At 37.1% G+C, this 27292-nt stretch overlaps 1 protein-coding gene across 1 annotated transcript; it reads right to left on the bottom strand.

The window, feature by feature from the left end:
- Window positions 1–15873: 15873 nt before the first annotated feature.
- Window positions 15874–25351, bottom strand: PRPF38B (pre-mRNA processing factor 38B). Its single transcript, XM_074188315.1, has 6 exons — window positions 24758–25351; window positions 21441–21509; window positions 20783–20934; window positions 20641–20701; window positions 18323–18546; window positions 15874–17965 (listed from the first exon to the last, which is right to left on the bottom strand). The coding sequence occupies exons 1-6, from the start codon at window positions 25040–25042 to the stop codon at window positions 17125–17127; spliced, it is 1632 nt and encodes a 543-aa protein (XP_074044416.1). The 5' UTR covers window positions 25043–25351; the 3' UTR covers window positions 15874–17124.
- Between the last annotated feature and the right edge of the window lie 1941 nt (window positions 25352–27292).

Below are 27292 nucleotides of genomic sequence, written 5' to 3'. Positions count from 1 at the left end.
GTCAGGAATGCCTGAGTTCAAATCCGGTCTCAGACACATCATAATTACCTAACTGTGTGGCCTTGGGCAAGCCACTTAATCCCATTGCCTTGTAAAAACAAAAAAAAAACAACCCTAAAAAAAAGAAACTAATAAAGAAGATAGAGACAGATAAATTGGAGAGGTGGGACAGCTGATCTAGTGAAAACTAAATGAGTAGTGTTTTAAGGATGTGTACCTGGATTAACCAGACACATCTGAACCTGCAGGATCAACACAAGCCAAGTAAGGCTGGATCCTAATCCTGTGTCCCTAAGAGATAGTGAGGGATGCTGAAATTTATAATCCATTATAGGTCAAGCCTACCAATGTGAGATGTATGGGTTATGTCTTTTGTGCATATGGTCATTGCTTACAAATCTTGCAAGTGCTTCTCTAGTCGCTTGACACTAAGTACTAAATTCTCTGGGGAGCAGGACATAAAAATTTGCATCCAAAGAGTTGGTTTAACTTAACTGGCATGCACCCTCAGCCCCTAATTGGTATATCCACACATTTTTTCAGTTGAAATAAGTAGCTTTCAACAAACCTGAATGTAGATTTTTATCACAGTCTCTTATCTAAGGTAAGAATATATCTCAGACATAGGGCAGTATGGTCATAGATAATAATATATTACAAGGAACATGTATACTATTTGTTCTCTATACTTTCTCAAAGGGGTTTAGTTTTTTTATCACTACCTGAAATATCTTAACTTAAAAGGCCAAAAGAATGTGGCTGAAAGATTGTTAGATCAGGAAAGAATGGAAAATTGTAGATTATGTAAGAAAGATCATGAGGGGCCAGTAGTTGCTAGTAGTGGAAGCCGATCGCAAATGAAAGGTATGGTTATTCCAGATTAACTATAATTTTGAGTTGCTAGAGTTCACTGATATGGTTAAGGAGTGATATGCCTGGATAGAACTTGCTTTATGCTTTAATATATCTGCCTTATGGAGCTGTTGGTTGTTGGTGAAATTATCTGCTTTTTACTTCCTACCCTATTCCCCTTAATGCTTCCTGGTGAAATGACATTTCACACTTTTTTGGGAGTTTCTTACTCTTTTAAACTGTGCTTATTTCCTGTTTATACTTCTATAATGGATTTTGTCTTCAGATAAAAGTTGACTTTTATTGTATCCTGAGCAAGCATTTGCTATAGAGAAATGAGGAAGGAGGAGAAACAATAGTGCTGTTTTTGTGTGTGTGTGTGTGTGTGTGTGTGTGTATTATGGAACAGAATGGCCAATCTTTCTTTGTTCAATAGCTAGGGATAGAAAAAATCATTTTAATTTAAAAAAATTTTTTTTTGAAAAAATCTTTTTTTAGGCTGGGGGTTCCAAGTTTACTGAATCCAATTTGAGATAACTAGCTCCAGAGATGAAGTTCCTTCTCTGAGAAACAGAGACAAGGTCAGTTTGGATGAACCTTAGAGTGTGGCAACACAGTATATGTGCTTTAGGGTGATTATCCCAATTTATCCTCTCAGGATTCTGGTGTTAACCCTGAAGAGTTGTGAGGTATGTGTTCTAAAGTTGTAGCTCACTAGTCATCAACAATCTAATGCAGTGGATAGAGTATGGGTACTGGAGTCAGAAGACTCATCTTCCTGAGTTCAAATCTAGCTCAAGCACTTACTAGCTGTGTGACCTTGAGTAAGTCATTTAACCCTTATTGCTTTGTTATTAGGATGCCAATAGGAAGATGAGGAGTCTAAAATCCTCTTTTTCTTAAACTCTAGTGAAAAACTGAAGAATGAGAAAATGACAAATTATGGTCCCTAAGTAATCCTAACATCTACAGTGAGATTTGTGACCTCTGGGATTGTTCACAGAGCATTCATGAGTCAGATGGACCACTGGCAAGGAGATTATGTTTCAACTGTAGTTTTCTCTCAGTATTGGCCTATTGATTCTGAGAGCTGATTCATCAGTTGCTGACAGATTTCTTAGTCTTCTGTTTTAAAGGAAAATAATAAGAATATTTTCTTTTCTCAGTATACTGCACTAAATCTAGCCAAAATAAAAGCCTACCCTTATAAAATTGTGCGGCAAACACTTTAAAAGCTACAATTTGTTTAGTTATTACCCCATTCACAGGCTTCTGCTTTGTTTCCAATTGTTTGCTATTACAAAAAAACTGCATGGTATTTATAGTGATAAAGCAAAAGCTAGGGGTGAAAGTTAAAGAATGGTTTGAATAATACATGCTTGCCTTATTTCAGAAAGGTGTAATACTGGAACTAGAGGAAGATAGTTTTTAGAGATCACAAATCGAATCATAAAAGTGAAGTCTACGATGCAAAGTGTGTGCTTAACACATGAAAAAAAGTTGTCAGTACAGACTTTGATCTTTGTGACCACTTCATGGATCTACAGTAATGTATCTGCTGTCCTCTGTAAGTATCCAAGTCAGAACAATAATATTGTGATATTAAGAATCTCTAGGGGCGGCACCAGCCCTGGAGTCAGGAGTACCTGAGTTCAAATCCTGCCTCAGACACTTAATAATTACCTAGCTGTATGGCCTTGCTTGGGCAAGCCACTTAACCCCATTTGCCTTGCAAAAACCTAAAAATTAAATTAAATTATGGAATTGAACTGGGTTATCTCTAACATTTATTCTATCTCGAAATGCTAGGTTCCTGTAATTAGGTTGTATGTATCTGGCCTCAGATACTTACTAAATTTGAGGTTGTAGACAAGTCACTTAACCCTCTTTGCTTCAGTATTACATCTGTAAAATGAGTTGGAAAAGAAAATGGCAAACCACTCCAGTATCTTTGCCAAGAACACTCAAATTGGGTCACAAAGAGCCTGACTCTTTGTCAGAGAGGATTGAAACAATTTAACAACAACAATATAACTAGGTTCAAGGTTTCCTATAACCAGAACACAAGGATAGAATAAGAAACAGAGGGAGACTGCCCTTTGCAAGTTGTCCTGCCTTCTGCTCCAGTATCTGTCTAGTTTTTATCTTTGAAGGTTCAGAATGCTTGCTTCTTATCAATTCATCCCAAGGAGATCTGTGAACTGAGCCAAATTTAGTAAGCTTACAAGGGAATGGATAATTAGTCAGAAATTCCTTGATTTGTGAAGAATATAATCAGATAGAAATGTTTGAGCAGTCAGAGAATTTTTTTTCTACCCAAATGAAACCTACTTGAAAAACTGAGTTTCTTGATAAATATAGAATCAGAACAGAGAGAACTGGATGATGAAGGAATGTTTTCAGGGTAGTCTTCTCCACCAAAATGAGCAATTTGCTAATTTGACTGTATACTTATGTTCTATTCTACAAAGCTTGATATCCTGACAAATTCTTACTCCCCAACTTTCCTTTCCTAGACTCTATAATGACTATTACCCCATTTATATTAGTCATTTTACTCAATAAATCACTAAAGAATTTATTGAACTAACATTCCCATTCTTTGTTTCAATATACTTTTTCATAATTTCACAGTTGCTGGTTTGTGTGTAATTTTGCAATAATTATATCTTAGGTATTTAATCATATTACCAAAAAAAGTCATTTTTTTAACAAGAACATTTACTATTATGATATTTTTAAAAACACATTTCCATATTAGTCATGTTGTGAAAAAATAATTGGAACTAAGGAGGAAAAAACCATGAAAAAGAAGCAACGTAAGAGAAGTCTACAAAAATGAACATAGTATGCTTTGCTCTACATTCAGATTCCATAATTTTTTCCTTTTTGATGTAATTGATATTTTCTGTAACAGGTCTCAGGATTGTCCTTGTTCATTGAACTGCTAAGAGAAGCTGTGTCCAGTTACATGACTTTAAGCAAATTACTTTAAATTCTCCTACTTCAATTTCCTCAAATGTAAAGTAGGAAAAATATCCCTAGCATTTATTTCACATGGAAGATGGTTTTTGGATACAGACAGAATGTATTAAAGCCTGTCAGTCTTAATACATTGTCAGCTGTTAGAAATTATGGATGTTATTATTATTATTATAATACAGTTTGCTTCTGGGAATGATTCCTATTAATAGTCCACAAGTGTAGATCTTTATAAATTTCATCAAATCATGGTGGACATCCTGACTTTTCCCACTCCCCTCCCCCATTTCCCCCCACCCCGACTTTTCCCTCGATTATCTCTTGGAGATGACTTATAGATTTTGGAGGTCAATGTTATTTGAGTGCCTATAGTCAACCTATATATATGGAAATTTATGCATGAAGATTTAGGAGAATCCTGAACTTAATGGTCATAACTTGCCAAATATGGGAAGAAATTATACCAAAGAGGTCAAAGTAGTATAGTATACTTCAAAAAATATTTAAAGGCTACAAAATGTTATATGACCTTAAATAAGTTAATAACCTTTTTGAGATTCAATTTTCTTATTTATATAATTTTGAGGAGGGAGATACATGCCTTCAGCTTAAATACATTCTTTGATATATTATCATGCTGAAACTTTGTGAAATTAAAACTTGTCTAAAATGAAGAGGCGATTGACCCAAGGTATGGAAATGATTTTTTTAGGTGGTTTTTTTTTTTTTTGCAAGGCAAATGGGATTAAGTGGCTTGCCCAAGGCCACACAGCTAGGTAATTATTAAGTGTCTGAGACCAGATTTGAACCCAGGTACTCCTGACTCCAAGGCCAGTGCTTTATCCACTACGCCACCTAGCCACCCATGGAAATGATTTTTATGTTTCAGATTTTTTGTTCCCAAGATATTTGTTGTAACAGGATTTGACCTAAGTATGTTCATCATGCCTACCTGAGGCCAGTGGCCAATGACCAGACATTGCTTGGTCACAACTTACCCTGATTGCAGTTATAGTAACTAAAAGGGAACTGACTTACAAATGTTAGTCTTCTAAACAAACATTAACAAATAATTGTAAGCACTTATGAACTTAGCACTGTTTTATTATAAATTCATATAAGGAATACAAACTGATCATTTGATGAGGTAATGTTTTATTAGTGAAAATACATTAGACTTATGTCCTTGGTTCAAGTCCTATATCATACCTTTATTAACATTATCACTGAGCAAATCTTATAAGCCCTTGCATCTGTTGACTCATCTAGGAACAAAAGGCAATATTATTTGTACTATCTGCTTTTTAGGGCTATGTGAATATAACGGTTGCAAATTTCAAAGTGTTATATAAATTTGAATGGTTAGTAGTATTGTTTTTGCTTATTTGGTGATGTACTGCTTTGGAAAGAGAACAGAGACAGGCGAGAGACAATGGTATAGACATAAAATATCATATTGGGCCCAAAACTTTGAGACCACACAAAGAAAGCAGGTCACAGGGGTGGCTAGGTGGCGCAGTGGATAGAACACCGGCCCTGGAGTCAGGAAGGACCTGAGTTTAAATCTGACCTCAGATACTTAATAATTACCTAGCTGTGTGGCCTTGGGCAAGCCACTTAACCCCATTTGCCTTGCAAAAACCTTAAAAAAAAAAAAAGCAGGTCACAGCTCCAATATTTGATAAACAGTCAACTCACAGAACTCCCCTTTTATACTAAGGCTTCTGATACATTATTGTTAGAATACCTCCAATTTCCCATTGACTTGACTGTAAGGCATTCTAATTCTAAGTGAGAATTCTAAATTTTCACATTCTAAATTTTACTAACAAAGTAATATATAAAGTTTGATATGAAGCTTTTAAAAGGAAGTCTTTCTTACACATCTCTCTACCCCCTTATGGTTTAAAAATACTCATCCTTTACCTTGTATTTTTAACAAATATTCAAATTAATGAGGTATTCTGTCTTGTGCCCTTTTGCTGATAGTCCCTTAGTATACTTACCTAATTAATAACCTTTTTTTGTGGGTCTTAGAGGAAACCATGATCCATGTCTTGTATAAAACATGCTTTTATTTATTTAAAATTTCCTAGAATGTCAATTTTAAAATCAAACATTTGGAAACTAAATTATAATTACTAAAACTGCAGCTGTAACTTCTAGAGATTAAGAGATTATTCCTTCTGAATTTGTGATGAGCCAGGAGAAAAGCAGCTCTGTTTCTAGAACACCAAGGTGGAGTAAGGACTGAAGATATATGGCTGCATCTTTCCAATTTTCATATTAATTTTTCTTAAGTCATTCCAACAGCAATGGAATATTGTAAATATTGCTTTAAGTTTTTTGAAAATATATTTAAAATAAAAACTTTAAAAAGATGAAAAATTCAGAGGAAAAAAATGTTTTTCTCCTGATCAAGAGGAAACTGAATGCTACTTTCTTCAGACAAAAATTATTTCATTTTCTTTTGAGTCTTATTTGACATTGTTTGAATCCAAGGCAGGAATCTCAATAAAATACAAGTTGTTTTTCTCTGCAAATATTTAGACCTTATAAATAAGTCTCGCTTGGATGCGGTGTAGTTTACTTTTGTTCCCCACCAGCATGATATTTTTTTTAGTATGATCATTAAGTTCTTTCTGCCAGCATTCCACATGAATCAGGTTCTTGGACAATATCCTACACAAATCCAATATCCTCCTCACCTCATGGAAGTACACTGACAAGATCACCTGGACATCTGTGGATAACCCTGGTGGTAAACTCACCAAATGATAGGCTTACTTTCCAAACTGAACTCATTGCATGAGTGAAGCATAGTTCTTATCAGACCCCAAAATCTCTAATAAATATCTTTAAATGGGTAGTTGCATTTTTTTTGTCCTCAGACTCCATGATTTCAGCATTTCTAATTGGATCTGCCAAATAATGCTTCTAAAGCTATATTGCATATTCATAGCTATAGGAATAGGGGTGGAATACTATTTCCTCCTTAAAAAATCCTAATGTCTCATCAGGGTGTGGAAGAGGCGAGTATGACAACTGAGCAGAAGGTTTGATCTTGTGAAGGTAGTCTCTGACAGATTTGATCTAGCCAGAAAGACTTTTGAGTGAGCCTTAGTACAAAACTATCTGCAGCTAAGTATAAAGAGATTCATCGTTAGAAAGGTCCTCAATGATTTTTTAAGTAACAGTGGATCATGAAACAAAAATACAGTGATCTTCAGTCTTATGTGTCTGCCTGCCTCCTAATTCCATCAGGATGGTTCATATAGTTGTAAAGAGGAGAGTGGGTACCAACAAAGATTGTTGCCTGGAAACATTTAATTGTTGGAACTCATGTGCAATCTTTGTTGATTGTCTGATGACTTAACATACCACTGGAAAAATTAAACATTCATAGTTGCAGTTAAATGGAAGGATGTTTCAGATTTTCCTCAGAAAAGGATTATAAAGGCATAAATTCAAGAAAAATATTCTCTTGGAACATAATCATCTCAGTTCTACTGAACAGACGCGGTGATCCACTCTATGCAGATAATATAGTTTGTGATTCAATAGCCATGTCAGAGAATGAAATAGAAAAATTCTACAGAGAACTTGGTAGGATGTTATTACCTATTAACAGTGTGTCCTTTGAAAAGCTTTAAGCTTTTGGGGTCTTACTTTCCTCATCTCACTGTTAAGTGCCCTTCCAAATTCCTAAGGAGACTCTCAAAGGGGGCATAAGAATGGAATAGGGGAAAATAATGGGAAAAAATGTATTGAAAAATGTGATCCAGGACCTCAGAAAAGAACAAGTTTTGTAAATGACTTTCCTCATTTATAGATTATGAATATTTTCAACAGGAAGAAAATGGAAAAGCAATGGATATAAAAAGGATCAAACTTATAAGAAGTGAAATTGAGTTCGTTCTTAAGACAGAATTAAGCTCCTTGAGGGAACTTTAATATTTGTCTTTTTATCTCCAGAACCTAGTTCATTGGAAGAAATAAGTTTGATGTTTAATAGGAAAAAAATCAAGTAATTTTATTATAAGCTTATTAACAAAAATATTCCCCCCAAATTATAAAACCATAAATCATAAACTCAAACAATTTACAATTTGTATTTTAAAGTGTGAACTTTTACAAAATAACAGTAATATTTCTGTGATTCTTTTATGGTTTTTTTCTTCTTTGTACATTATTGGATTTTGTCAGTTTTGTTGGTTTTTCTGATTTTTTTTCACCTTGCATTATATTTTATGTCTTTCCATTCCTTGTATGTGTCATTTTTATGGTACAATAATATTTCATCAGATTGATATATTTCCTTACTTCCATTTGTCAGCAACATATATTTGTTGGTAGTTATTTCCTTCACTGATGAAAAATTTGACACTTTTATAACTTAGTCAATGGTTTCCCAGAGTTGCTGTGGCTCAAAAATCAATCCCCCTGAGGCCATTTGGGGATCAGCCTCCTCAGACTTAGGTTGGTTCTTGGATAACATACAGTCCATTCATCACCAGGCCTATACTCAAAGCATTTCTGGCTTGATAGTATAGCCTTCAAGAATCAAGCGTGATGTCAACAGGGTGATAAAACATCAAAGGACTTTATCAGGGCGAAATATGTCCCAATTCATCCAACCCTTCATCAATCGATGGACTTATGGCTTTTTTTCCAGGGTTTTACCATCACAAAGCTGCCGTGAATATTTTGTATGGATAGGTTTTGAAAACAAAACAAACCCCCTAAGATATCGTTCTTGAAGAGTGATCAATGCGACAAAGGTCTTTGTGAGTTAGAATTCTTTAACATGGCTAGCTCCTTTCCAAAGCGATTGCACCAATTCACAACTATACTGGCAGCGTAGTGGTGTATAAGTTTCCCCACATACACAATTCCAACATGGAATTTGACCATTTAAAATTATGTGTTGATTTGATGATTACAAAGAGGTACCTCCGAGTTGTTTTAATTTATATCTATTTATTTGACTCCCTAAGATGGTTGTTCACTTGCATTTCTTCCTCTTAAGAAATGCTTATTCATCGTCCTAGCAGTTATTTCAGTCAGTTGTATGCTCAGCATAAGTTAATTAGAAGAGGTCAAAAAGCAAATACCAAATTAGGATAATGAAAAGAATCATGTATAATTACATTAACTTCCACCCAGCCTTTTACTGATAGAAAAAAACAAAGACATTAAGTAGGAGTGGTTCTACCCATACCACAGGACCAGTCAGATCTCAAACATGGCTCATTTTGGGGCTGAGGATTTAGAGGGTTGGGATTGGTTATCTCCTGAATATAATCTTGTCCAAAAATTGTGGTGGCTTAAGGATTTAATAAAGGGATTTGAGAATGAATTGTTTTTGTATCCCTGATGCTCAACATGCACTAGGCACTAAGGACTTGAAATTCGCTTGATCATAGAAAACCTTTTAAGTCAATCAGTTAACACTTCAAGTAGATCTAACTTGCTGGACTTTGTCAGTGATTCCCTGAATCTATACTCTTTTTTGCAGTTAAGAAGCAAAGCAGGGGGCACAGTGGATAAAGCATTGGCCTTGGAGTCAGGAGGACCTGAATTCAAATGTGACCTCAGACATTTAATAATGGCTTAGCTGTGTGACCTTGGGCAAGTCACCTAACTACATTTCCTTAAAAATGAATAAAATATATAGATAAAAGCAAAGCAGAAAAGGGATTAGACTGAATTTTCTTAACTTCAGAGTAGAACTAGGAAGCAATAGGTGGAAGAGATAGGGGAATGGGTTTTGGCTTAACACTGACAAAATTTCTAAAAATCACAATTCTCAAAAGTAGACTGGGTTGCCTAGGATTTAGCAGATTCCTCATCCCTGGAAGTCAAGAGGCCAAACTATTTTTGTTGGGAAGGTTTGCAGAGATTATTCCTGAGCACATGCAGGCCAGACGAAATGACTTCCAGGGTGCTTTTTGAGTCTAATACAGACACACACACACACACAAACACACACCAAATTGACCTAATCAGTGCGTGGCATAGGAGAAAGCAGAACATTGGAGTTTGGCATTAGAGCAGGGGAAAAAAGTTAACAGGGTACCAGTCTATAGAATATGTACAGAATATCTAGTTTAAGGCTAATCAAGGACTAGAGCCAGAATTAAACTTTCTTTTTTTGGTAAAGATCTCTAATGTTTAGTTTTCTTCCATAGGCCAGATCTATTAATGTGGCCTTATACTTAGGAATCAGGGGCATTCTTCATAGCAACAAGATTTGGTTAACCTTTTATTCTGTGTGCTTATCATTCCTCCAGGACTTAGTAGGTGCATTCCTGATATTGGTGAATAGAGGTGACTGTTCTACTTAAACTATGCCACTCTCCAGATCAACAAGTTTTTTCATAGCTCTTGTTCCATTTATGACACCTGGAGCTACACTTACCTTAACTACCCCCCTTACTTCCTCTACCCCCAACCCCCACTGATGGTCAAAAGCCAAAACAGAGGATTGTCATCAGGGCAATCTAGAGTTCTTTTTCATACTTTTGCATTTGTCTCTATGCCCACAAAGTCCCTAATTTTCAGACTTAAAATCCAATTTACTTTAATTCTAGATTACAACTAGGATTTATATGGGTTCAAATCTAGAGTTCTTAAAGGGAAAAAAGAACCTATCCAATGGAGGATGAGGATTGAAGAGTGAATTACAAGACCCTACCTACAACCCCAGAAAATGGGGCAGTTCATTGAATTAGTCCATCTGGGATATAACTGCAGACAAAAAGAATAGGAATTGTGATGTACTTCTAAAGATTTCAAATCTGTAACATAAAAATTCATTTATAATGTCAGATTTTTAGTGCTAGCATAAAGCTAAAAATAATTCATCACAATCAAGGTTTTAGGTGATAAAAAGATGTAGGTATGGTGAGTATGGCATAACCAAGAAATGACAAAAATATCTGAAGAAATGTATGCTTTTGAAAAGGTGGATTAGTCAAGTAATGAGAACAAGTATGCATATCCTATATCCTTTACTGACAGCCACAGAATGTCAAAAGATGGAGTCTTTGGCATGGTGAGCAGATCCTTTATGGTAGATTTATTATTATTCAGGGACAAAAATCACACAGGATTTGAAGGCTTGTTTACATTGCAGTTTGCATTGACTAAAGGACTTGGGTTATTTTCACCTGGAGTCTTGTTCTGTTTGTCCCTAAAGAATAGAATTAGGGGGAGTGTTAAGTTGCAGAGACAAATAGAAAGGAATAATTTGCTAATTAACTAATGCTCTCCCAAAGTGGAACATATAGCTTCAGGAAAAAGTAATCATCTTCATGGGTCTTTTTGAACAGACCAAGATGCAAAAGCAGCTCCTATATTTAGGTATAAGATGGACTAGATGATTTCTTAAATCTGCTCTGATTCTGGGACTGAGTTCACTTCGGTGTTAAGTGGTACTTGAGGTGCCAATTCAGGTGAATATTTAATACTCATCATATCCCTTACCTTTGTGAGGGAAATAACTGATTGATTGTTATTGCAACATGGTATATTGAATATAGTGAACTTGGAGTAAAGAACATAACCATAGGCAAATTTAGGTAGGTGATGAGCAGTCCCTCTCAAAGCCTGTTGTACTCCACTAAGTTTGGCAGTTTTTCCATCTTTAAAACATGCTAGCTGTCATATCGTATGTGTGTAAATGATTAACGACAGAGCCCTAGACTTAGTCACTTATCTCAGAGAGATCTCGTAAGAAAACCTAGGACAAAATAATTGAATAACAACCCTTTTTCTAAGAGATCCAAATGGTCATCCATTCTTTACTGGAAGACCTTCAGTGATAACTATCTACTACCTTTCCCAGCAACCCATTCCATGTTTGAACAGCTCTACTTCTTGGGAATTTTTTCTAAGTCGGGCATGTAATTTTGCTTGTATGCAACTTGCAATGTAGTATAATTGCAAGCGTTGAGATATGGAGTCTCAGAATATGAGTTCCCAACTACTTGAGATCTTTGCAATCGTTTCTCCAGTTTATTTAACTGTGGACATAATGGATTGTAATTAGGTTGCCTCTAAGATTTCTTTCAGCCATATTTCTAAGATCCACCAATTTTAATTGGGCACTCTGACAATATGCCTAACAAATCTAATCCCTTTATTAACTCAAGGGCAATTTTTTTATTTTCAGTGCATAGCAATATTTTATACATTATCACTGCTCTTGAAATCCTTCAGATTCCCCATCTTTATTTCCTTCATCCAATCTTGAGGTCCTTTACCATCCTATGCCTGGATGCTCAGTTTTATCAAAGCTTGACTTAACAATGGTGGCAGAGCTGAAAACAATTCTGATGTGGTCTATCTTGACAAAATATAGGACTAACACCTTCCTAAGTCTCTCTTGCATTGATGACACAACCCACCAAACTCCTCAGCTTTTAGAAATCAAAGTACAAAGCTTCACATGTTCGCTTCTTCTAAAACTATCTCAAGACAACCTGTGTTGTTTTTTTGATCCTGCAAGCTATATTGACCACTCCTTCCACCTGTGCATTGGCTAAAAATTCAGAGCATTGTAACTGGGCCTTTATTACTCATCAATGAGTTGTAACCTAGAAATGACTGAAGCTAAAGGATGAGATCAAGATGAATATAAAAAGTGAGAATGACAGAACTAGAGGGGTAGAGAAATGACAATGTACCAAAGGAAGCAAAACTAGAGGCAGAAAGAGTGCTATAGAATTTAAATAAGAAAAAACAAAATGAGCAAGGAGTCAACTTCTCAATAGAGGACAATAAAGGCCTTTAGAATTAAGAGGCAGTGTAAATTTCTAAAGGTAGCAGTGAAAGTGAAATGGGCCATTGACTCAAGGAACAGCAAGACCAAGAGAACTTATTCATATAGAAAAGACTTGACCTTATTTTCAAGGTCGAGCAGTAAAGATTCAATTTCAAGAATTACAAGTGAAAAAGTGCCACAAGATGGGAATACAAGGGATTGAGGAGGTTCATTTTGAGAACAAGTTATGGATGCGAAAGCTGGCTTTCAAGTTCTTAGCTCCTATGACCTACTTAAGTACTTTCCAAAAACCCAGAAATTTGCTTAACTTTAACCTTCAAGTGGGCAGGAGAATGACTGCTATCTGTGCCACTGTAACCCCAGGACTAGGACAGTGCCTGATTCAAGAGTAGGCACTTGATGATGCTTACTGAAAAAGGAAAGCCTTTTTCTTTACCACTGGGTAAGGTGTGAACCAATAAGTGCAAAAAGGTTACTTCTACATTTGGGAGGAGATGAAACCCAGTTTGGAAGATAATTGGATTACAGAGAAGTGGGGAGGGTAGGGAAGCTAAATTCAAAGTTTTTGTTATTTCAAGTGAGATCATGAGACATCCAAACCAAAGTTCAAAAATGACTTTTAAGGCAAAATAAAAATCATCCTATTTCATTCAACCTAGCAGAGGCAATTATTAATCTACAACATACTTTATCATATGGAATTATGTTCAAGTGGTCATGTACATGTCTACCACTGTGCTTTCAAGGAAAAGATTTATATTTGAGATCCTCAGGCAAAGTAAATACACCTTGTTATTTACAATTGTTCTACCTCATCTTTCAGTTGTCTTAAGTTTTACAGCAGCTAATTCAGTAATATTTATAAGTATTTCTAATCACAGGTGAAAAACCCTTTAATTTTAATGACACAATGCAGAAAGACCCCTAGAGGGCTAAACACAACTTAAATACAACTAGAAAGGGCAACACTCAATAAACTTATTTTATGACAATCTTTTGATACACTAACACATGAAGGAAATTTAATTGCAAGGATAACATTTTCCAAAAAGATAAAAACTCAAGCTGGAACACGTAACTTCAGAATGTGAGATGGGTTCTGTTTAAGTCATATGAAATAAATCCTCTAAATAAGAAGGCAGAAAAAGGACTGGGAAATGAAATAGTACTTTTACAACCTTATCATTCCCCAGTCTTTCTGGAAACTACTCTTAGAATAGGAATCAAGCAACTACACAGCATGTAATAACTAGTATTTAAATGTACAGGAGAAAAATGGATCATTTCCTTCAAAGAACACTAAAGGTTCAATGTCTGGCATGTATTGGCGCCTAATAATGTTCATTGATCATGACTTTTAAGATTACAATAAAAGAACGCAAAAACTAGTGGTAACAACTTTCTTGTCCTCATCATCACAAATTTAAATCTTACATTACCTAACTTACAATGCTGAATCAAGTAAAACTATATTCAAAAGTAGCACCAAAATTTAGACATGCTAAATCCTCCCCCCCCCCACCTCATGCCAACAATAGGTTTCTACTTGTTTGTCTTATACCTTGAAGGCTGGATCTTTACCTATAGTTAAAAAATGTGATTACTGAATATCTATAATTCTTAGTGGGCCTTTCGATTCACAATTGATGCATACACACCAAAATTAGCCTGATCACTTATATATTCTAAAGATATATAGGAGCTTAAATGATTACAACTTTATTTTCTTCAAGCTGCTAAAATTATCTGGTTCAAACCTTTAATTTTACTCATGGTTTTTCTTTTATGACATAAATGTTACTTTCTTTCCCACCTTGCTCGTTCAGATTTCCTTTTCCTTATTTTATCACCAACCTGAAGAATTCTAAAATCTAACAGAATTATATACTCTAGGCCTATAGAATAAAATCTGAAAATTGATCCTGATGGAAATTGTAATTAAAATGCCACTAGCTTTTCTGAATGGTATTACCATCTACCTATTCCAAATTATTTGAAGTTCCTCATACAACTTTCCCATCTTAGTTTTTTTACATCAGAAAATTGCAGAAGCTTCTTTACTCCAGACTCCAGTGAAAATATGTAACTCAGTATATCCAATTTAGATGAACAGATTCCTTAATAATTGATAATATCCCCCCCAATATCATTAATTTTATCAACTAGTCAATGCCTTAACCTCTGAGTGATGACTGGAGTGACATTTTTTTGGTAGATATCCAAAATACCTGATATTATCAAAATATACATGCCCAAAATATTAAAGCAGGAAAGGTACTTAGATCTGGCCCATTCAATACACATTCAATCTACTTTTTAAAAAATGGGGCCCAAAGAGACTGACTTTATCAGTCTTATAATATCCTAAAATGCAAGTTTTCTGCATGAGATTCTGTGCTCTTTCCATTATAGATACCATAGTGAAAATAGCACTGTTACATTAGTTAATAAAATGGAAGTACATAGAAAAATCGCTTAATATGACTTTAAGTACAAAACACTATATACAAGCTTAACATTTAAATAAGTTAGACATGACTTTGAAGACAAAACTGTCTTTGTCATTCATCCTTATGACTGAAAATTACTACTTTCCAAATGAGAAATGATACAGGATGTATTCAAGGTTGGATGATGTCAATCTAAAAATTAAACACTTCCTTGGTTGATTCAGACATGATTTTTGACTACACAGCCTAACCTAATCATATTTGCTTTGTCTCTTCCTAGTGTCTATAACCAGAACACTTTATACATAATTATATGTAGAACTTATCAAATTAAAAAATTAAAAAATTTAACTTGTAATTTAAAAATCAGTCACTGTACTACTCTGGCTTCTTAAAGCCATGGGTAAACTAAGGTTCTAAATTAAAAAAAAAAAACCCCTAGATTTCATGTATAGTTAAAAAAAATCAGGAGGGCATAGAGAAAGAGACAGAAGCAATGAATTAAGTAATGTATTATGCATCCTCTCCTATTGTCATTCACATTCCCAACTGCTTTATTTTGGACCTGATAATAAAGCTAAAAACGTTAATACATGGTATCAGAAAACAATTATTTCAAATTTTTAGTTCTAGGTATATTTTCCTTCTCAATTCCTTTGCCACCTTATCTAGTTTGCTGCAAGGTCACTAAACTGTAGAAAGTTAAATGCTTACTTCACTTAAATTTCAGTGATCCACCATAACAAATTCTCATTTGAACGTCTGTGAAAACAGATGGGGGAAAAGTCAACACCCAAAATAAAGGATTTAATCCAGTGTTTATTCCAGACTCATGATGGTTCTCCTCAATCAGTATACATGTCATAAGAACAGCCTATTAATTAATCTGCTGACTGATGATTCTTTAATAATGCACTATAGCATTACTTTTAATACACCTCTCTTCTAGATGAAGTTCTCAAACTCAAACAGCAATTGTCAGTATTGATTAAAAAAAACGCTATGACTTTTAAAAAAGGACACTATCAAGGTATCTCATAATTTAAATACTTTTCCACTTATAAAAATGCTTTGGAAGCTTGAGGCTTGAATCTGTTTCATTACCAGGTTGTTCCTCCCTCTCATCTCATACAGATCAGTGTAGGGTTGCTGCAAGAATGCTAGGCTGCTGGCATTGATTTTTCCTTCAATATTTAAAAAAATATCTGAGACTGTATTAAAGAAAAAAATGGTTACATGACATGAAATTTTTCAAACTAATTTTAAAAATAAAAGAAAAACAAAACGAGGTGCATAAATTCCAGGCTTACTAACAGTGTGTCCCTTTGAGGTAGTACTCTAAAAAGGGAGCACTGGATAAATTGCAGCCTTATTTATACCCCTGCATCGGAAATTGATAACCTCTCAAATATCCACACTAAAATAAGCTTTGTCAGGAATCTAAATGTTATACATTTTTAAAAGAGCTTTCCAAGGTAAGATACAACAAACAAAAAAGTTAACCCTAGCCTTCATGTACAACTGTATGCACATAAATATTTGTATAATACACATTCAAGACTCATCCTGAGTCTTCAGTTCCTATTATGCAAAGCACAGCCATGCTAACTTCAGTACAGAAACCATAATCCCACATCTACAAAACAAAAGTAGAATTAGTGGCAGTTTATTGCCTTATACAAATTTAACCAACATGGCAAACCATGCCAAAGGAATTAAAACATTTTCAGGACATATGTACAGACTGTACATTTCAGAAATAACCAAACAATAAAAATGCAAGAACAATCGTTGCATCATGAATTAAACAAATGGATGGAAACGTCAATGCAATAAATGGGATTACAAAGGCACTTCCCTACACAAAATGGGAAATGAAAATCTGCAGCCTATATATTGAGAGGTTGAAAAGTGCATTAACTACTGCACAATCTCAACTTTAAGGAAGAAAAATAAGCAGGATTTAATCAAACATTTATAGGATTCAATGTGATCCACTTTTACAAAATAAACCAAAAAAAGAAAAGAAAAGAAAAGAAAAAACAAAAAACTTCACACAGTCTCATCTTTGTTTTTATGCTGCTTTTCTTGGCTCTCACGCTCTGTACTCTGGCTCCTCCGGCGATCCTGTTTCTCAGACTGGTCCTTGCTATCACTGTGCTCTCGTTTGTGAGAACGCTCTTTGCTTCTGCTACGTTTTCGGGATTTTTCTTTGCTGGGACTATGTTCCCTTTTTCTTGACTTTTCAACACTGCCAGTTCTTCCTCGACTGCCACTCCTGCTCCGCTTATTTGCTTTTTCTTTACTCTCATTTTTATGTTTACTTGCCTTTTCTTTGCTTCGGCTTCTACTGCGCTTTCCTGTATTTCTACTTCGGCTCCTACTTCGATGTTTTCTTTCCCTGCTTCTACTTCTACTATGTTTTTTCTCTTTTTTGGAATCTTTTTTGTCATCCCTGTGCTTCTTTTCATCTTTGTCCTCTTTATGCTTCTTCTCTTCTACCTCACTCCTACTTCTCCGCTCTCTTGACCTTTCCCTCTCTTTTTCTCTTTCACTGCCTCTTTCTTTGTCATAATCACGATCTCTCCTCCGGCCTCTATCATTCTCTTTTTCACGATCTCTGTCCCTCCTATCTCCCTTTCTGTCACGACTCCGACTGCGACTTCTGTGCCTTTCCCTGCTCCTGCTCCGCCTGCGCTCTAACCCACGATCAATACTTCGGGATCTTCTCCTTTCTTTTTCCCTCTCCTTGGCTTCACGTTCTAGTCGCTGCCGTTCCTTCTCTCTTTCTAGTTCTCTGTCAAAACTAGAAGACCCATGACCTTCTCGATGATGGCTTCTACTTCTGGATCTTCTTGGAGACCTTCTTGGGCTTAATGACCTTCTTGGTGACCTAACAGTTCAAAAAGATAATAAAGTTTATTGTATAAACTATTAAAGATACCTAAAACATTCATCACAGAGTTCCTTTAATTATTAAGCCCTTTCAGCACACTCAAAACTACTCAATTTAAAATAAACATGTCTCAGAAGAAGTTGCATAAAAGTACTTGCTTGTTCATATTCAAAAGCCATAAAATTACTCAGTTCCTTGAAACATAGTAGAAAACAATTTTCAGGAAAAGAGTTGAAGGTAACAAATTAGTTATGAGAATAGACATGTATCTATGAATGCTTTATAGGTATATCTAGCTTTGTAACAACACGCTAAATTAAAAGGACAAATGTAAATTCTGAAAAAAACAAATACCTTGATCGTCTACGCTCAGTATGTCGGTCTATTTCTTCAATTCCCTCCTTTCCATCCTTCTTGATTTTTCTAGGTCTTGTTTTAATTTGTTGATCGATATTTTTCTGAACTGGAACAGGAATTCTTGGAAATAGGGTAGAAAACCACTCTAATTTGGTAAGAAAAGAACGAAGCATTTCCCCAATGGTCATTACACAGCCTCCACCAGCCTTCACATCCAGGTCCTACAAAAACACAAAGAAAGACACCCTACCGGTCAAAACCATATATTTTTTACCATATAAATGAGCACTACAAAATTTATCACCATTTTTGAAATTTCAAGTATTTAAAAAAAAATTTCTAAGAGAAATTCCAATGTGTATACCTTTCTAACTTGATAATCAAAGATACAATTAAAACACTAAAGGCATAATGTGTGCATGCAGGTGAACACAAACCCTGCAGCCTCCTGGATTATAAAGGGGCCTGATCTCAGTGAACAGGAAAATGCAGAAGTCTTTTATTACTCAGCTATGTGGAACATTCTGGCCTTAAATTTAAAGCCCACATAATTCAAGTATATATATTTTCTCCAAGTAATTTTGTGGACACATATTGCACACAATCAATCCTAGCATCGTGTCCTAGCTACACATGGATTGCTTTGGGTAATTCCTGTCTAAATGGATCATAAAAAGTTCTAATATAAAATGAAATCCTAACAAAATTGGAAGCAATAGCAAACCAACTGCCATGAAGCAGTGAGGTTTCTAATTTAGAGTTATGTAAAAAATAAATAAATGAACAAATAATTGGAAACGCATAATCCATGATGACCATTGTCTCTGAAAAGGGTCATTACCGCATGAAGGCCTTCTTGCTATGCCCTCTCACAGCTCAGGACATGTTAGTCAGCTATTGTCAGTCCCAAACCTATAGTGCAAGCACACAAGGAAAGTGAGATTTGTTATCTGAACAGGAAAACAAGAGCTAAAGGTAAAACTGCTTGCACTCACACACATTTAAGTGTTCAGATATACAGTATTTCCAAATATAATCGCTGCAGATATCTAAAGAAGAAAACAACAAGTTAGCTTAAACAGAGCACCTCAGACATGTTTTTACAATAAAAACAGATTTAAGAGAAGCATTCAGAAACAACAGGTAGAAGTAACAGATTATTGAGGTTAAAGGGCCATGCCTTTTAATGGAAAAAAAGGGAAAGACTAAAACTGAAATAGTTATCAAAAAAGGGAAATGATGCCTCACGGAGGTTGTGATTATGGTTCCTCCTTCTTGTGGCAACTCAATAAATACACAATCCAGCAACAACAACAAAAAAATAACATTGAAATCTATTGATGGGCACTTCAAATGCATAGAAAAGCAAAAACAAACAGAAGTTCTCATTAAAGCAGTATTTTGAGCAAGGCTGGAAATATAAAGATTTCAGTGAGAAAGAGATCATTTTCTTTTGAATTCAGGAAAAGTAAATTGCAAAAAGACTTATCTAATTTAAGTTAGTTTGTTCATGGCCATTATAGATGATGTAAAAAAGTGAAGCATATGGATAAAACAGGAAGCTGCTCTACAGGAATGATAGTAGAACCATAGGGAACTTCCTTCAGTAATTATTTACTGAACATTCAATTCTTCCAGAGCTCACCATTTGCTAGGTTAAAAAAAAAAAATCACACACAAGTTATTAAATGCTAAAGTAGTCAGGATTTCCAGGGCAAATAAATAACTTCAAGGTACATTTAACCCAATCTAGAATAAAATGCTAAATTAGAATTAAAAAAAAATTAAAGATTTGTCCTTAGCAGAATCATAATTTTTTTTAAACTCTGGTTTTATAATCATTAAACATGCTATTATTGCAAGAAAGAAGCATGGGGGCTAGTGAAATTTAAGAAATTTTATTAAAAGCAGCAATTAGAATCTCCAAAGACTATCATTCTATCACCATGGACTATCTTAAAAATGATAGATTACTTCTTAGACAAATATTTATACTTCAAAGCATAAGGGCCATTAAAATGCAAAATACCTTCAAGTTTATCAAGGGGCAGCAAAACATAAAATTTTTAAGTTCCAACATTTTAATCCTATTATTCTCACGTGCTCTGAGATGGCAATTTATGTTATATGTAATAAGTTTCAAAGTAACAAAACTACTTTTAAGAATTTAACCTAAGATTTAAAAAACAAACTATCATATTCTAAGAAAAAGGATATAATTTCAGAATTAAAATAAATGGAAGTCTACAATAAAAAGATTAAAAAAACAACATAGAAATCAGGAAGAAAACAAATTATTACCCTTGTTGACATACCTCTTCATCATCAAGGAAGGATTCAAACCAATCCCAGAGATCTGTAGGGGGCTGTGTGTACCTAGAATTGCAAAAGACTATAAATGTATATGACATTTAACAATAATGCACTGACTGGCAAATATAATATGTGAATGCTCACCTTATATACATAAATCCAAGGGCCCTAATATACGGAGAATCTGTATGTGTTATGAGACCCATCACTTGCTTTCGAGTAAGTTTCAAAGTAAATAACTTGTATAACAGGCAAAATGCGGTAGAAACAATTCCTCCTGTGCCAACACCTCGAACCTTGGGAGGGAAAGGAGGGAGGGAGATAAGAGAATAAGCAGCAATAGTTAACACCTATCTAGATCGGGATTCTTAACCTAGGATCTTGACTAGATTTCAGGGTTTGCAAGCTTAAGAGGAAAAAGTTACAATGTAGCTTTCATTACTTTCTAAATCTGGAAGTTCTTTAATTCATGAATGGACAACAAACATTTTCTTACTCTGAGAAGAGTCCATACCAGACTGCCAAAGGGGCCTATGAGACAAAAAAGGTTAAGAATCCCTGGTCTAGGTAATAATGGCAGGTATCAATCTTAGAAGGGGAAAAAAAAAAACCTAAGAGGGAGGAAAAGTCATATTGCTTTATTTTCTGACCTTATTGGTAATTTAAATTCAGATTTTTCTCTTCTAAGAATTGCTACCTATGTGTCAATTGATATAAAGAGCTAGGTTTTATTTGTAATATGCAAGTTTGAAATCTGTCATCAGACACAGAAAAACTTAAGAATGCACGTACTTCTACTTACCCCTCCGCACATCCCTGTCTGGCCTGCTGTTTTTCTGCTTCCTTTTTCCCACGGTTCAACATGTGTGACCTGGAAATATCAAGAAGGTAACCATCACAACATTCATTGTTTAAGCTTAAATGTGGAGATAAAAGAAAACCAAAACAATTAACATAGCAGCTCTTCCAAATGTCTTTGGAAACTGTGTCTACTTTATGGCTGAACAAAAGTGCTTCCTTTTACAGCTATGAATATAGTATAATATCTCTGAAGAAGTTTGATTTTAAAAATACCAGAATGACTATCCTCAACAGAAACTTGACTTTACAAAAATAGCTTAAAACAAATTATTAAAGTGGCTCTGCTAACGTTCACATGCCAACAACATACATGGGGGCCAAGCCATTTATTTATTGTAGGGCAATAGTAAAAGCACAAAATGCTCAGTTTTTAATGCCTGTATGTAGAGCATAAGGCTCATAAGCCTAGAAGAGTAGATATGACCAAAATTTTGTGACTGGTAGATTTCTGTACTCAATATTATATACTAAATTTGTAAACGTCTTTGAATTTGTTGCATCACCATGTATTGCGACCACACAATAGTCTCCAATAAGTTCTTTTTTTCAGGGTCACAATGAGCTCTTAAAGCAAATTAAATCCTAGGCAATGACAGTGAAACTAAATTAACTTTATTAGAATTCCAAGTTTCTGGAGTGAAAGTACCCATGCAAAAAATCGTCCATACATCCCTGTATAAACTGTCAGTGTTACTGATCAGACTACAGATTTACAATGTGTGAAAATTTACATTCCAGTTCCAGATTCTCTCAATTCATCTACAGTTGTCTATAGTATTAGTTTCCAATACTTATCTAAAATATTTTTCCTTTCAAAAAAGATCTAATTTATATGTATTATCGGAGGAAGTTTTGCTTCAAGTCAAATCTCTTTCTTAAAAGTAGAACCCTGACTTTAATACAAAGCACAAAAGCATGCCATTTTAAACTATTTAAGAGACATTACAAATTTTATAAGAATATAAACAAACTTTGGGAAAAAACATACTTTGGGCTTCATATAAAGTGAAGGCTGTTTTAAGATATTATCATGGATATAGGACTGGTAAAGTCTCTCCCTTCTTTAGAAGTCATCTATTCAAACACACAGGTAATGACAGAGGAAAGATTTGAACCAAGAGATCCTCTGAATCCAAATCCATCACACTTTCTAAGCTTCACTAATTATGCTCTAGATTTAATTCTACTTTTATACTAGGTTTTGATTAAAGTAATAAAACATTCTATCACATAAAATCGTAGTAATGGGACTCATTTTTGGTCAGTCTTTATTACTCCTAACCATGTCATAACACTTACTATTGCAGACACTCTGAAAACATTTTCTCTCCCAGAGATTGAAAATTAGAATGTTAATAACCCTATTAGGCCACATCCCAAGAAGTTTAATAGAAAAAGAACTATTTCTTTCTCACATTGAACTTCAAAGGTAAATGGCTTTGTCCTTCTAAAGGTACTGATGTCAACCCTAAGTACTTAAGTACTAGGCTTCTTTTTGCTCATCATTCATTGCCTTGAAAATAATTTTTTACTTTAAATAACTTTACCTTAAACAACATCTAACTGTAAATATTTTCTTGCTGATTTATTAATACAAATCTATTATTAATATCTATTGTTATAAAGCACTAGAAAGTACCTTTACAGGATATCTGAACTGGAAGGAGTCCTAGGGTCTGTCGCATGGGGGTAGGAAGAGGGGACTGATGATCTTTTTATTTCATAGAGAAAAAAGAACCATAAAGGTTAGGTGACTTGCTCAAGGTCACAAAGTTAGTTGGTGGCAGAGGGATCACCAACATTCATCTTTATGCTAAATCAGTGATTTTTCTATTACAACATGCAGCTTACTCCAATGTGTAAACTATTTTATTCTGCCCAAAGAATGCTGAGATCAGTTAAATACTGACCAGCATAAATTCTATGATAGCTTCAAATCTTTCTTTCCAAGATCATGTGATTGGGACCTTTGATAATTATACATACTTTAAATTTTATAAATGAATTTTCCAATCAGTGTCAGAGTGAACCTTTGGAATTTATTATTTATAAAATATACAGACCTGCATTTTTCTATCTCCTCATCATGCTTTATACCTACATATACATATACAAACATATCATATGTATACATATGTAGTATATATCATATCTATTCTTATTAGCATTCATCTGAACGGATTATGAAAACAGGATACTAGGGAATGCTATATAATCCGATTTTCAATTTTAAAAAATTACACTTGTATAAAGCTAAAAGCACACACTTATTTCCCAGTAATATCCCAATTAGAAAACTGCTTACCTTGTAAATTACTTTTTTAAAAAAAGTTCTGGCATATAAAACTATAACCGAATCCATTAATAATCTAGACCTATCCATTATTCTCAGAAAGAGAATAAAAATCACCTCTGCAAAACATACTGCTTCCATCTCCCTAAAGCTGCCCATGTATTATTCCCTTCTCAGCGAGCGCATGAATCTCTGAAAATGTCAAGTAACTATTAGCTTGCTTCTGCAACATTGTTGAGTGGAAAAACTAAGGAAAATAGAAGGTTAAAAACCTTGCTGGTCAATCCCCTCCGCTGAGACAAATAGAAACGTTCCGCTAAACGCACACTTCTACGGATGCCTAAGAGTGATTTTACAAGTCGCCGACTTAAATAAAATAGCCATTAAGTACGTTTTTAGAAATATGGGGGGGGGGGGGGCTGCTAGGCCTAGCCGGGAGCTTGTTTTGCTGCATCCGCTGGAGCCTCAGGAGGCCCGCAAGTGGCAGAAGGCCGAGCTCCCGAGGGCCAGGGGGGTTCAGCGACCAGCCTAAGTGTGGTTCCTGTAGCCGGGGAAATGCATTTAAGGCGATTGAGGAGGATTAATAGTGCATACCTCTACCTGCGACCCTGGGCTGCTCCGAGCCTCGCTGCAAGACTGAGTCAATCCTGCTAACGAAACAAGAACTGAGACAAGAGCGCAGTGAGGAGGCGCCGGGGCCTGGCCCCGGCACGGCCAAGCCAGCACCGACCCTGCCGCTAAGCCCAGGGCCCGGCCGATCCTCTGCTACCTCAACTCGCCTGCCCGGCCCGCCCCCCGCGCCGGGGCTCCGGGGGGCTCCGGGGGGCTCCGGGAGGCCCCGGGGCCCCGCCCCGCCCCGCCCCGGCGGCGGCCGCGGCCACGAGAGCCTGCGGCCGGCGGGGCGGAGGGGCGGCCGGCCGGGCCCCGCGCTCCGCTCCCCCCCGCGCGGCCCCGGAGCCCCGTACCTTGAAGTAGATCTCGTCCACCACCTCGTGGTAGGTCTTGAGCTCGTAGAGCTGCACCTTGAAGTAGGGCGACGACAGGATGTTGGTCAGGATCATGGGGTTCAGGTTCATGGTCTTCTCGTTGCCCCACAGCGGCAGCACGTTGCCCTGCTTGCCCGAGGCGGCGGGCTTGATGGCGCCGCCGCCGCCGCCGCACTGCTGCTGCTGGGCCGCGGCGGCGGCCGCCTGGTGCTGCGGCGGCGGCTGCGAGTTGCCGCCCGTCAGCGCCGGGCTGTTGTTCGCCATGTTGCGGCGGAAGGCGGGGGGCAGGGCGGGAAGGAGCAGCAGGAAGGGAGGGGGCGGAGGGAGCGGGGGGGCGGCCGAGCTCGGCCTCTGGCTCTGGCTCCTCGGCGCGGCGGCCCGGGAGCCTACTCCATGGAAGGCCGGCGGCGGGGGGCCCCCTCGCGGATCCGCCCCGGCCGACGCGGGGTGGGGGGGGGCTGGGGGAGGGAACCCCACGCCGAAGCTGGGAGCCGGGACGCGGGCCAGAGCAACTCCCGGAACGGGGCGAGCGGGCGACCGGGCAGCACGATCTCTTCCGCCAACTGCCCCTGGGAGCAAGATGGCGGAGCGGGGCGGAAGTGACGCCGCCGCGTCCCGGCGTCCCGAGTCCGGCCCCGGACCAATCGGAGTCCGGCCCCGGACCAATCGGAGGCCCCTGGGGGCGGGGAGAAGGCCGGGGCGGGGGGGGGGGCGCCGGGATGCCCCTCCCGCGCTCCTTTCTGACCCGTCGGGAACGGCGGCGGCGGCGGCGGCGCGGTCCCTGCCCGGCTCCGAGAGTCTCCGGGCCCGACGCGGGGAGCCTGGCTCGGGCGGGGGAGCGGGGCGAGTGGTGCCGCCTCCGGGGCTCGAGAACCCAACCAGCCCGCCCGAAGCGCTTTTAAAGACAGATGGGCTTTAAAGTACCGACACAGGCGGCAGTGTCGCTTAGCTGCTTTAACGAAATCTTCAAAAATGAGCGCCGTGGCCGGCCGGAGCGCTCGGGTCACGCGGGAAGGCGTACTCCGAGCAAATGCTAAGCTTTCACGTAGAGGTGCTGAGGGGAACATCTGGACGGGCCGGAGACAATGACAATCTGCTGATGAGTAGCAGAGTCAAACTTTGCCAAATTGTACTTAGAATCTGAATCTTCAAATTAAGATGAATTCTCCCCCCATTCCGGCCCAGGCTGTCAGATTTTTTAAAAAACCACCACAGGTCTGACCACGTGGCCTCCCGTGCCCCCTTTCCCAAATGTCAACTCCAGTGTTTGGCACTAAAACCTGTTAAGTCAGGGCCTCCATTACCTTTCGGGTCTCCTTACACTTTTCTCAGCTTCCAGCCCCTGAGTGTCCTTGCACAGGATCTCCCCTCTCTTCTGTCTGCCTCTTGGCTTCCAGGCTCAGCTAAAACCTGCAAGAAGTCTTTTTTCCTTGATCCTCCTTGATGCTGAAAGCTTTACCAATTTATCATACACACACACACACACACATATATTTTATCCTGTTTGTACATAGTTGTTTGTACGTTGTTCTCCCCATTAGACTAATCTCCTGGAAGCCAGGAGATTATTGTTTTAGACCTTTGTATCCTCACTACATGGCAGTCTATTTACTAATAGAACTTGACTTTGAAATACATAGAACAATAGGATGACCTTTGTAGAGTAAAACTTCTGTTGGGAATATGTACAATATCCTATATCTAGTATCTTAATTAAATCACGACAAGTTTTACTTAGGCAATCAATCCATTAAAAGACCTTAGAATAAATGAAGAATCTTTGAAAATCCCTGGATGAAGTAAAAGTCTATTCTAATAATCAGGGCCATGTCCAGAAATCATCTATAAATTTTTAAGCAAATGGAAAGGGGATTAAATTCCAGAATTGGAGCCTTTGATTGAGGAATTGCCTGGAAAAAGGGAGAGTCTTAAATCCCATTCTCCCAATCCCCTCCCCACAGGTAGGGCATTCCAGTTTAGAAGCATCTGAAGAAGGGTAGATTTCCCATCCTTTTCCAAAATGACATCTGTTCAGCTGGCATCACTAACTGCATCTGGAGACATAGACAAATGGAAGGTACATCCTTTATGTTTAAGGGGATCATTTCTACAGAGAGGAGAAAAAGACTTTGATCAACAGCTTGTTGTTACTCCTTTGATACATATGCTAAGTTTGAGGCCACTTTTCTCTAGAATCTTAATTGTGAGTGTGCCACAAAATTTATACGACTTGAGGTACTGGTAGCATTTTAGAAAATAACCTTTTTTAAAACAACATATTTGACCTAGCTAACTAAATGATCATCATTTGCTAATCTTGATGGGAAACATAGAACCTTAGAGGGGAGACATAGCCAAGCTCTGAGGTTTTGATTTATCAGTAGAATGTCTTATTGACTATATAGACATATGGAAACAAAAAAGGATGCAATATTGGATTGCCTATAATAATAATAAAAACATTAAGCCATTAAATATGACCTTGTAATTTTTCCACTGCTCTACAGTGATGAA

The sequence above is a fragment of the Macrotis lagotis genome, chromosome 5, assembly GCF_037893015.1.
Source record: "Macrotis lagotis isolate mMagLag1 chromosome 5, bilby.v1.9.chrom.fasta, whole genome shotgun sequence".
NCBI classification, from domain to species: Eukaryota; Metazoa; Chordata; class Mammalia; order Peramelemorphia; family Peramelidae; genus Macrotis; species Macrotis lagotis.
The sequence above is the reverse complement of the archived record's forward strand: the minus strand, read 5'-3'. Positions and strand labels throughout refer to the sequence as shown.

What these genes read in the sequence shown, in the direction of transcription:
- PRPF38B (XM_074188315.1), bottom strand. Translation starts at nt 25,042, where the DNA reads ATGGCGAACAACAGCCCGGCGCTGACGGGCGGCAACTCGCAGCCGCCG. An exon ending in CTTGGATTTATGTATATAAG is followed by an intron (nt 20,702 to 20,782) that starts GTGAGCATTCAC and finishes TTGCAATTCTAG; the next exon opens with GTACACACAGCCCCCTACAG. An exon ending in CCTTCCTTGATGATGAAGAG is followed by an intron (nt 18,547 to 20,640) that starts GTATGTCAACAA and finishes GTGTTTTTGTAG; the next exon opens with GACCTGGATGTGAAGGCTGG.